This window comes from Cetorhinus maximus, chromosome 1 (assembly GCF_964194155.1).
Source record: "Cetorhinus maximus chromosome 1, sCetMax3.hap1.1, whole genome shotgun sequence".
Classification (NCBI taxonomy): Eukaryota; Metazoa; Chordata; class Chondrichthyes; order Lamniformes; family Cetorhinidae; genus Cetorhinus; species Cetorhinus maximus.
Genome location: NC_135879.1, coordinates 172,121,451 through 172,133,634, shown reverse-complemented (window position 1 = coordinate 172,133,634; position 12,184 = coordinate 172,121,451). Strand labels below are relative to the sequence as shown.

The 12,184-nt window shown below is 43.7% G+C and overlaps 1 protein-coding gene across 1 annotated transcript in view; it reads left to right on the top strand.

The window, feature by feature from the left end:
- Positions 1–12,184, top strand: part of itga1 (integrin, alpha 1) — a 322,507-nt gene that overhangs the window by 156,576 nt on the left and 153,747 nt on the right. Inside the window, exon 8 of the mRNA XM_078550022.1 lies at positions 8,267–8,417. Coding sequence (XP_078406148.1) covers positions 8,267–8,417 — 151 coding nt within the window. The remainder of the gene's footprint in view (positions 1–8,266; positions 8,418–12,184) is intronic.

Genomic DNA, 12,184 nt, shown 5'->3' with positions numbered 1-12,184 from the left:
AGGAGTCCCCTGGGTCCATCTCCCTCTCTAGCAGATTTTCTGTTTTGGATACTGGTGGGGGAGATGGATCTCGCTGCATTCCACTGAGAAACCAAGTCCGTAGCATGGCAAGTGGCTCAGCTGCACTGGGCAAGAGAATAAAAGAGTGGGAGAGAAATAGTGATAGGGAATTCTATTGTAAGTGGGACAGATAGGTGTTTCTGTGGCCGCAGGTGTGACATCAGGATGGTATGTTGCCTCACTGATGCCAGGGTCAAGGATATCATTGAGCGGCTGCAGAACAATCTGAAGGGGGAGGATGAACAGCCAGAGGTTGTGGTCCATATCACTACCAACAACATAGCTAAAACGAGGGGTGAGGTTCTGAAAGCAGAATATAGGGAGCTAGGTAATAAATTAAAAAGCAGGATCTCAAAGGTAGTAATCTCAGGATTACTCCCAGTGCCAAGTGCTAGTGAGATCAGGAATAGGAGAATAGGCCAGATGAATGCATGGCTGGAGAGATGGTGTAGGAGGGAGGAATTTAGATTCCTGAGGCACTGGGACTGATTCTAGGGAAGCTCAGACCTGTACAAACTCGACGGGTTGCACCCCAGCAGGACCGGGACCAATACCCTTGCAGGGGTATTCGCTAGTACTCTGGGGGAGGATTTAAACTAAACTGGCAGGGGGATGAGAACCTGAGCGGGGAGACACGAGAGGGAAACAAAAATAGGAATGAAAGTCAGAAAAATAAAAACCAAAAGAAGAAGGCAGAGGAAAGAAGTGCTAGCAGCAAATAGGGCCATAGTACAAAAAATGATGTGTGAATATGTTAAGAAGACAAGTCTAAAGGCATTGTACTTGAATGCATGGAGCATTTGCAATAAGGTAGATGAATTAACAGTGCAAATAGATGTAAATGGGTATGGTATGATTGCAATTATGGAGACATGGCTGCAGGGTGACCAAGGCTGGGATCTGAATATCCAAGGGTACTCGATATTTAGGATGGACAGGCAAAAAGAAAAAGGAGGTGGCGTGGCATTGTTAGTTAAGGATAAGATCAGTGCGATAGTGAGAGAGGATATTGGCTACACAAATCTAGATGTAGAATCAATCTAGTTGAAGCTAAGAAGCAACAAGGGGTAGAAAACATTAGTGGGCGTTTACTATAGGCCTCCAAACAGTAATGATAAGGAAGCGGATGGCATTAAACAGGAAATTAGATGCATGTAAAAAGGGTGACTTTAATCTCCACATAGACTGGGCAAACCAAATTACCAATAATACTGTGGCAGATGAATTCCAGGAATGTGTATGAGATGGTGTTTTAGACCAGTATGTCAAGGAACCGACTAGGCACAAGCTTTCCTAGATTGAGTATTGTGCAATGAGAAGGGGTTAATTTAATAATCTTGTTGTGGGGCTCCTTTAGGGAACAGTGACCGTAACATGAAGAATTCTTCATTCAGATGGAAAGTGAACTAGTCCAATCTGAAACTAGGATCCTAAATCTAAGCAAAGGAAACTACATAGGTATGAGGTGTGAGTTGGTTAAAATAGATCGGGGAACTTCATTTAAAAGGCATGACGGTGGATAGGAAATGGCTAATATTTAAGGGACAAAGGTATACATTGCAACAGTTATACACTTTTTTTTTGGCACAAAAACACAACAGGAAATGCAGCCCAACCATGGATAACAGAAGAAATTAAGGACAGTATTAGGTCAAAAGAGGAGTCATAAAAGTTGCTAAAAAAAGTAGCAAGACTGAGGATTGGGAGCAGTTTAGAATTCAACAAAGGAGGACCATGATATTGATTAAGAGGGGAAAAATAGAGTATGAGAATAAACTTGCAAGGAATATAAAAGTGGACTGTAAAAGCTTCTATAAGTATGTAAAAATAAAAACATTAGTGAAGACAAATGTAGGTCCCTTACAATCCAAAATGGGAGAATTTATAATAGAGAATAAGGAAATGGCAGAGCAATTAAACAATAACTTTAGTCCTGTCTTCACAGAGGAAGACACAAATAACTTCACAGAAATACTAGGAACAAGGGTTTAGTGAGAATGAGGAATTGAAGGAAATTAGTATTACAAAGACAATAGTGCTGGAGAACTTAATGGGACTGAAAGTCGATTAATCCCCAGGGCCTGATAATCTACATCTCAGGATACTAAAGGAGGTGGCGATGGAAATCGTGAATGCATTGGTTGTCATTTTCCAAAATTCTGTAGACTCTGAAACAGTTCTGACAGATTGGAGAGTGGCAAATGTAACCCCGCTATTTTCAAAAAGGAGGGATGGAGGGAGAAAACAGCAAGTTACAGACCAATTAGCCTAACATCAGTAGTGGGGAAAATACTAGAATCTATTATAAAGGATATGATAACATGACACTTAGAAATTATCAATGGTATTAGACAAAGTCAACATGGATTTATGAAAGGGAAATCATGTTTGACAAACCTATTGTAGTTTTTTGAGGACGTAACCAGTAGAATAGATAAGGGAGAACCAGTGGATGTGGTATATTTGGATTTTCAGAAAGCTTTTGATCAGGTTGCACATAAGATGTTAGTGTGTAAAATTAAAGCATATGGGATTGGGGGGTAATATATTGGCATGGATTGAGAATTGGTTAGCAGACAGGAAACAGAGTAGGAATAAATGGGTCTTTTTTGGAATGGCAGGCAGTGACTAGAGGGTTACAACAGGGACCAGTGCTTTGGCTCCAGCTATTCACAATATATATCAATGATTTGGATGAGGGAACCAAATGTAATATTTCCAAGTTTGCTGATGACACAAAACTTGATGGGAATGTGAGCAAAGAGGAGGTTGTTAAGAAGCTTCAAGGTAATTTTAAACAGGTTGAGTGACTAGGCAAATACATGGCAAATGCAGTATAACATGGATAAGTGAGAAGTTATCCACTTCAGTAGGAAAAACAGAATAGCAGAATATTATTTAAATGGTGATAGATCGGGAAATGTTGATGTACAAAGGGACCTGGTTGTCCTTGTACATCAATCACTGAAAGCAAGCACGCAGGTACAGCAAGCAATTAAAAGGCAGATGGTTTGTTTGCCTTCATTGCGAGAGGACTTGAGTACAGGAGCAAGGATGTCTTACGGCAGCTGTACAGGGCCTCGGTGAGACCACACCTGGAGTATTGTTCACAGTTTTAGTCTCCTTACCTTTAAAAAGGGCATACTTGCCATAGAGGGAGTGCAGTGAAGCATCACCAGACTGATTCCTGGGATGGCAGGATTGTCATATGAGGAGAGATTGGGCCGACTAGGCCTGTATTTACTGGAGTTTAGAAGAATGAGAGGCAATCCCATTGAAACATATAAAATTCTGACAGGGATGGACAGAGTGGATTCAGGGATGATGGTTCTCTGGCTGGGGGTTCTAGAACAAGAGGTCACAATCTCAGGATACGGGGTAAGCCATTCAGAGCTGAGATGAGGAGAAACTTCTTCACTCAGAGGGTGGTGAACCTGTGGAATTCTCTACCACAGAAGGCTGTGGAGGTCAAGTCACTGCATGTATTTATGAAGGAAATAGATAGATTTCTGGACTCTCAAGGCGTCAAGGAGTATGGGGAGACAGCAGGAGCATGGTGTTGAGATAGAAGATCAGCAATGATCATATTGAATGGCAGAGCAGGCTCAAAGAGCCAAATGACCTATTCCTGCTCCTATTTGCTATGTTTCTATGTCATGTGATCAAAGCTTCTTTCAGGGATGGTGCCCTTATTAATCCAAGACCCAGTAGATCCATGAGTACCATCAGTCATCAGCCAGCCTGAGAACCAGACTCAGAAACTAGCTGAAGTATTTAATTGGAATGTACACACAAAGCTAAGAAAAGACACCTCTTTCCAGACAAAACACACTGATTACGGGCAGTAAGAGAGCACATACATTCTGTCCATGATGCAACTCACCTTGTTGTTTAGTGCCACAGTTGCAAACTATTTATTTTTTCTACTACTAGGAAAGCCTGCTAAGCTTAATAACAACAGTGCAAAAATATGTTGTGCTAGTTATTTGCTTTCTTAAAATTGTTAACTTTATTTGGCAATTAAAGCCCAAGTGAAGTGAAGTGTAGTGTTCTTCTGCTGCTTTTCAAAGACAAGGGAAGGTGGGAGATGCTGCATTTGGCATCATGACAGCATTTGATCAAGCAGTGCTCGTAAAATTAAGTGACTCAATGAGAATCCACTGGTTGGAGGCAGACCTAGCACAAAAGAAGATGGTTGTGGTTGGTGAGGCCAATCAGCTTAGCCCCAGCAAGTCATCACTGCAGGAGTTCCGCAGGATAGTGTCCGAGGCCCAACCATCTTCTGTTGCTTCATCAGTGACCTTCCCTATAATATAATGTTAGACGTGGGGATGTTCACTGATGATTGCACAGTGTTCAGTAGCATTTGCAACTCCTCAGATACTGATACAGTTCATATCCATGTGCATCAAGACTTTGACAACATTCAGAATTAGACTGATAAGTGGCAAGTAAATTTAGGAAATAAAGTAAATTTACTGCCACACTAGTGCCAGGCAATGACCATCTCCAACAAGACGGAATCTAACCATTTCCCCTTAACATTCAATGGCATTACCATTGCTGAATCCCCATCATCAACATCCGTGGGGTTACCATTGACCATAAATTTAAATAGGCCAGCCACACAAACACTGTGGTGACTAAAGCTGGTCAGATGCTGAGAATTCTGTGGTGAGTGACTCAGCACCTACTGCTCAAACGCTTCTACAATCTACAAAGCACAAGTCGGAAATATTCTGCACTCACCTGAATGAGTGAAGCTCTAACAACACTAAAGAAGCTTGGCACCATCTAAGACAAAGCAGCCTGCTTGATTGGCTCCTCATCAACCACCTTAGACATTCACTCTCTCCATCACTGGTGCACAGTGGCTGCATTGTGTATCATACAAAAGATCAATTGCAGCAACTTGACAGCACCTTCCAAACCCATGAGCTCTATCACCTAGAAGAACAAGGACAGCAAGCATGTGGAAACACCACTTGCAAGTTCCCCTCCAAGTTCCACACCATCAAGGCTTGGGGCAATATTGCTGGTCCTTCACTGTCACTGGATCAAAATCCTGCAACTCCCTTCTAACAGCACTGTGGATATACCTACACCATATGGACAGCAGTGGTTCAAAAAGGCAGCTCACTGCCACCTTCTCAGGTAGAATTAGGAATAGGCAAAAAATGCTGGGTTGCCAGTTATGTCCTCACCACCACCCCCACCCCCACCCCCCTGAATAAATAACAAAAATTGAGATCACAAGATAAAAGCAGTGCTGAAATAAACTGCACAGTGTCCTCTAATCATTGTTTTTGCCCCAAGGAAACTAAAAGTTGACCACATAGTATGGTGCTGATGCCACACGTAGTATGAATCAGTTTGGAGCAGTGGATTCCATTTCCTGAAGGATGTTTGTGACCTTTTAATTACAATCCAACAGCTTCAATGGGGCTTTTACTGGAATCAGCCCTCAAATTACCATATTTATTGAATTCAGTTTCACAGTAGGACAAGGTTGGTATTTGAATTCATTACCTCAGGTTACAAGTCTTTTACAATAGCCAATAGGCTGCCATATACTTTTTAAAAACATATTCTGATGAATAAGGAGACAAATAGAACCCGCCTGCAGAAATGGAAACCAAAGAGACTTACATTCTGAAGTACTTCTCTGAATTAATTCTAACAAATATATCATCCTAAAAAGACAGATTAAGACAAACAATTGGTGCTTTATTTCCCCTTAGACCTGACATGATCATTGCAAGTTATCAGTGGTGAGATTTCTAAGGAAATGACTGAAGTGGTTACAGTTTCCTGTTAAGCACTAATTGGATGCAGCTCAGAGTAAATAATCTAACCGTGGGGGAAGAATAATTTTCCTTAGCTACTGTGTGATGTGGTGCTGAGGATAAATGTGATGGCCTCCGTTGCTGGCATGTTCCAAATACAAGCTCCATATGCCAGAGATAGAAATCAAGCTATGTGAGGCATTAACAATTTCCTGCAAGGGAAGCTATGAGAACACAAGGCAAGCACATTTTTAGATTTGCAGCATTTGTAAGGAATTTAACCGTGTGGGCATCACAATGGCTCAGGGACCAAGGGAGAGGACACACAAGTTCTTGAAAGTGGTACGAGAGATCCTGGTGGAGGTGGGATGTCCTGTACTTTTAGTGGGGAAAGAGTTCACCTCGCCCTCTTATCCCTGCAGCAGCTGTCTGCTATTCCTCTCTAGGTTAAGGAGGCTCCTAACAAGATGCGCAGGATCGAGCAGTCCCTGTTTTCTGGTGACTCCTATAAGGTGTGCTTTCAGCTGGAGTAGTACAGCACTTACCAACACACATACAAACATACGTAAAAGGAGCAGAAGTAGGCCATTCAGCCCCCTAGCCTGCTCTGCCATTCAATAAAATCATGGCTGATCTGTTTGTGTTTTGAATTTAGGTGAAATAACTCTCAAATTTACTCTTTAGGTGAAAGTCGCAGAGAATTTCAGGAAAAAGATTGATAAGAGTGTTGGTGAAATCCTGACAAAATGCCCCAGAAAGTCTCTTGATGTGTCCCCTTTACATCTCTAGCAATAATGAACAGTTAAATTTGAACATCTCTTTAAGTAGTGCATAAAATCCTTAGCAACAATTTGTTTACTCCTAGTCACTCAGGTTAGATGAAGTAATTAATTGAAGTGCCAGCCACAAAATGCCATGCAGCCTCTTTAATGAATGCTCATAGGCAATTTAGCTGTCAATGAGACCCTTAAGAATCCTTGGAGCAGTTGTTCCTAGCATGGGCTTCAGCTCATTTACCAAAATAGCATCTGCTGCCGGACAGGATTAAACCAGCATTGCAGATCCAGACCATATAATGGCCAGTTTGGAGGTGCTTTCGTGTCTACAGTATGCAATCAAATCATTCCTTCCATCATAAGGTCAGAAGTGGGGATGTTCGCTGACGATTGCACAATGTTCAGCACCATTCGCGACCTCTCAGATACTGAAGCAGTCCATGTCCAAATGCAGCAAGACCTGGATCTTTAGGGGAGATGGTAACGTAGTGGTAATGTGGCTGGACTAGCAATCCAGAGACACAGCTAATGCTCTGGGGGTATGGGTTTGAATCCCACCATGGCAGTTGGCAGAATTTGAATTCAATTAATAAATCTGGAATTTAAAGCAGGTCTTGGTGATGGTGACCATGAAACTATCATTGACTGTCGCAAAAACCCATCTGGTTCACTAATGCCCTTTAGGGAAGGAAATCTGCTGACCTTACCTGGTTTAGCCTACATGCAACTCTAGACACTATACAACAGCACTGTGGGTGTACTGACACCACATGGATTGCAGCAGTTCAAGAAGCCGCAAGTCAAGAATGTGATTGGATACTCTCCACTTGCCTGGATGAGTGCAGATCCAACAACACTTGGGAAGCTTGACACCATCCAGGAGAAAGCTGGCCACTTAATTGGCACCCCATCCACAAACAGTCACTCCTTCCACAAATGACGAACAGTGGCAGCAGTGTGTACCATCTACAAAATGTGCTGCAGAAACTCACCAAGGCTCCTTAGGAAGCAGGTTCCAAACGGACAACCACTACCAGCTAGAAGAGCAAGGGCAGCAGATGCATGGAAACACCACCACCTTGGAGTTCCCCTCCAAGTCACACATCATCTTGACTTGGAAATATATTGCCGTTCCTTCACTGCCACTGGGTCAATTTTTTAAAATATTTATTCACAGGATGTGGGCTTTGCTGGCTGGGCCAGGATTTATTGCCCATCCCTAATTGCCCTTGAGAAGGTGGTGGTGAGTTGCCTTCTTGAACCACTGCAGTCCATGGTACTCCCTCCCTAACAGCACTGTGCATGTACCCACACTACATGGACTACGGCGGTTCAAGAAGACAGCTCAACACCACCTTCTCAAGGGCAGTTAGGGATGGGCAATAAATGCTGGCCTAACCAGCGACGCCCACATCCTGTAAATGAATTTTTAAAAACTCCTTTAGAATACAAGCTAGGAAGTCACTGTGATCTCTGTCATTGGCACACTGTGGAATGGGAGGTTATAATCACAGATGGTCTTGCAATTGTCAAACACCAGGTGGATCTTCAGCTTCAGAATTATCTAAGTGGCCTATAATTAAAATTGTTTTGGCTTGTCACCTCATACGCATGAATAATAACAATAAACTCTGTCTATTTCAGGAAAAATGAATTTACAGCAGCCAGAGGGATGCGAATAGGAGTTTCGAAGGTGATGGTAGTGGTAACTGATGGCGAATCACATGACAGCTACAATCTGCCAGATGTAATCGAAGCATGTGATAAGGAAAAAATTAGGAGGTTTGCTATTGCAGTAAGTACCTCATATATTCATTCAACTTTTTGGGCAGAATTTTACATTCCAGGATCGGACACACAGCCGACCCAAACGAGTGTGAAATCGTGCAAGGTTACATCAGGCAGGCGTCACAACATAATGAAGTCATTGACTGATATTACAGCTGGTGGGAGTGCGCAGAAGTCTGAAGCGTGTCTGCTGACAATTAATCTAGCAATTAAGCCATTTTACTACCCAATTGTTTGCTATTTAATGTTGCCTGTGTGATTTAGTGGTCAGCGCACGGGCAACATGAGCAGGTGGCCATCCCGTTTTTATTGGTTTCTTCATCCAGGATGGAAAAGTCGTCCAGAGCCTTGGCAATGTGTATAGTTAGGAGTTTAGGTGAGAGCTTGATGTTGGTTGTTATGGCATAGCTGATGGTAAATGCTGAGTTGTTCAAACCCTAAAGGGAAACTTGAAACAACTGCTACAACTTGTTTTACAATTTGTATAAATTCCGAGATGCATGCCTTGAATTCGGTAGTAATAAGACCACCAAGTCTTATAGGTTTTTACAAAGCTGGATTAAACATTTATTAATAAGAGAAATGATTTTAATCACATGCATATGCCTACAAATTACTACTATAATAACATCTAAATCCCCTAATTAATCTGACTCTCAGTTACACTTTCGTAAAGGCAACAGTAAGACACACAGATTTTAAAAGACCCAGGCATTTGACACACAATACCCTGAACCAGCTGAATTCAAAGTGAGTTTTCTTAACTTCAGCTCTTTGAAGAAAGCAGCTTGAGGCATAGATGCTGAAGGCTTTTCATACTTGTTACATCTTAAAAATGCCTACCCTTATAGACAGCCTTTGTTCCTTTATACATATTTTCCCCATTGAATGCAAATTCCCATTGTTTCACAATGGGGAGAATTTTCTCCCCGTTGGGGGGGGTTGGGCAGGAGCGGGCGCAGGCGGACGCACAACCGATCACCGCCCACAATCGGCTGCGCACTGCCATTTTATGAGGGTGGGCCAATTAAGACCCGCCCAGCATGACACGCACCTGGAAGCACTGAACGCACCCTGTGTGGGCAGGGGAAGTAGGCTGAGTCGGGGCCTGTGCTCTTTTGTGCACATGCGAAAGAGTGTAGAAATCTCCCTGAGGCACAAAGCTGCCTCAGGCAGATCAGTTTGATATTTAAAAATTTAAATAATGGGGAAATTTTTTTTTTAAACATGTCCCCTCATGTGACAGTGTCACATGAGCTGGGACATGTCTATGAAATTTTTAAGCTTAAAAACCTTCATGAAACCTCATCCCGCCCGTGGATGAGGTTTCATGAGAAATGCGAAGGCCGCCTGGGCTCTTTGCCTGCCCAGCAACCTTAAGGTTGGACGGGCAGCTCAGTTAATTATTTCAATTGCTGTTTAAATGTCCTTAATAGGGCTTTGACAGTTCGGCAGGCACACAGATGACTCTGGTACACGCCCGCCGAACTCAAGATCTGAATGACGTGTGGTGATGTCGGGATGCATGCCCAATATCGCCGCGCATCATTTTACGCATCAGCGAGCGGGTCCTACACCCGCTTGCTGACCCGAAGCTCCTGGCCTATGTCTTTGGACTTTAACTTTCTGATCATAATCTTTCATAGCACTAAGTTTTATCAGTAATCTTTGGGAAAAATAAACACACTGTTTCTAAATATCACCTGCCTAGGTGACACATTTTACCCCTCCTTTGAAAGTAATCTAGTCTGGTTTATTTCAAAATTCAAATATCCTTTTACACCTTACATTCTAAACTTCCCCCCTGTTTACCACGTTTACATCAAAGCCTTCAGACCAGTTGCCTTTAATCCAATTAACACACACACATATACACACACACATATATACACACACACACACACACACATACCATCCTGACATGGTTGATTCCTAATAGTTCATAGCATTTTCATTGGTTTTTTTTGGAGGATTCTGTCTTTCTAGCTTTTCTCAGAATTGTTTTGTTTACAAACTTTGTTGGAGGTTTTCTGCCAAGTGCCCCCTTCAGTGCACGAGACAGTGCCATCCACAGTTCTGCAAATGGAAATTGTATACTTAACTGGTGGGACCTCCCTTGACAAGGATGAGAGGGCCAGATGGAAGAGGAGGCCTGGTGTCCGCAGGCAGTATCCCAGAGAGCGACCTGTGGGAAGAGAGCCACAGCCACAGGGGGTGCCGGGCCAGGAGGAAGTGCAAGGTGGAAGAGCCTACAGCAGATGGCACTATCCTGCATCTAGAGTCTACAGGTAGTACTTCAGCTACCTCAACATGTCTGAGGTGCAATGCCAAAGGAGCCTCTGCCTCTCTAGGGAAACTGTAACCTCCATATGTCAGATGATTGGGCTGGAGATTTCCTCCAACTGTGTAGAGCGCCACCCTATGCCAATGGCTCTAAAGGTCACAGTAACCCTCAACTTGTTCACATCCGCATCTTTCCAGGGGCCAGTGTGGGATCTATGTGGTGTGTCCCAATCTGTTGTCCACAGTTGTGTCAAGCTGGTCGCTGATGCTCTCTTCAGACGGGTCATGACCTTCACTCATTTCTGGACTGACAAAGCCAGCCAGACAGAGCGAGCCAGAGGCTTCACAGCAATTGCTGGCTTCCCCTGCATCCAGGGGGAAGCCATAGACTGCACACATTTGGCCATCAAGGCGGCATCAGGTGAGTCAGGTGCCTTCGAGAACAGAAAGGGGTTTCACTCCATGAATATTCAGATAGTTTGCGATCACAGAGCACAGATTCTGCAAGGCTGTGCAAGATTCCCTGGAACTCCCATGATGCCAACATCGTGCGACACTCCCAGGTGCCAAGGCTGTTCGTGGCTCTAGCTCGGATGGATGGTTGGCTCCTGGGTGACAAAGGCTCTCCCTTGTAAAGGTGGCTCATGATGCCACTCTGACACCCAAGGTCAGAGGCGGAAGAGAGGTACAACAGGAGCCATACCTGCACAAGCCGCTGAAGATGAGGTTCAGATGCCTGGACCAATCACAAGAAGCTCTGAAATGCCCTCCAAAGCACATGTCACTTATAGTCATTGTCTGCTGCACTCTGCACAATCTGGCACTGGCAAGGGGGGACCCACTGGAGGATGAAGACAGTGAGGCAGCTCCACAGGCCACCGAGGATTACTCTCGAGAAGGATCTGATGAGGAGCCAGGGTGGCACAGGGTGAGGATGCGGAGGCTGACGGAGGAACCTTCAGGGAGACAGGGACATCAGGGAGGCCTTGATTCTTCAACCATTCTGCTGGGTATCCAAAGCATGGCTTGAAACTTAGGCCAAGGGCGCACCTCCTTAGAAAACATTCCTGATGAGGCCATCCTATGACCCCAGCATTGATTCATAGCCTTTGAAATAAAGTTTGGAGCCCCTCCTGCCTATCACAAGCCAATGTCATGCCCTGCACCAATGAAAAACATAAAGTACACTCAGACCATGAAAAGAAAATAAATATTTATGTCTTGATAATGTTGATACAAAATGAACATAAATTTATCTCTTGTTGATGTAGCCATAAAATGAACATCCAACACTGCTCAAATAAAGCAATGTCACCTGTGGAAAAACCCCTCTTGTGCTCATGGTGCTTTAAACTTACATTTGCAAGTGCTATGTCTAGGTGCCCCCTCACCTCGCTGACAGCGTATTGGAGACAGCCTGCTGCCCTTTTGGCCCTGTTGACCTTGGTGGTCCTCCTCTGACCAGTGGAGCCTGTGCAGGCACCGCCTGGG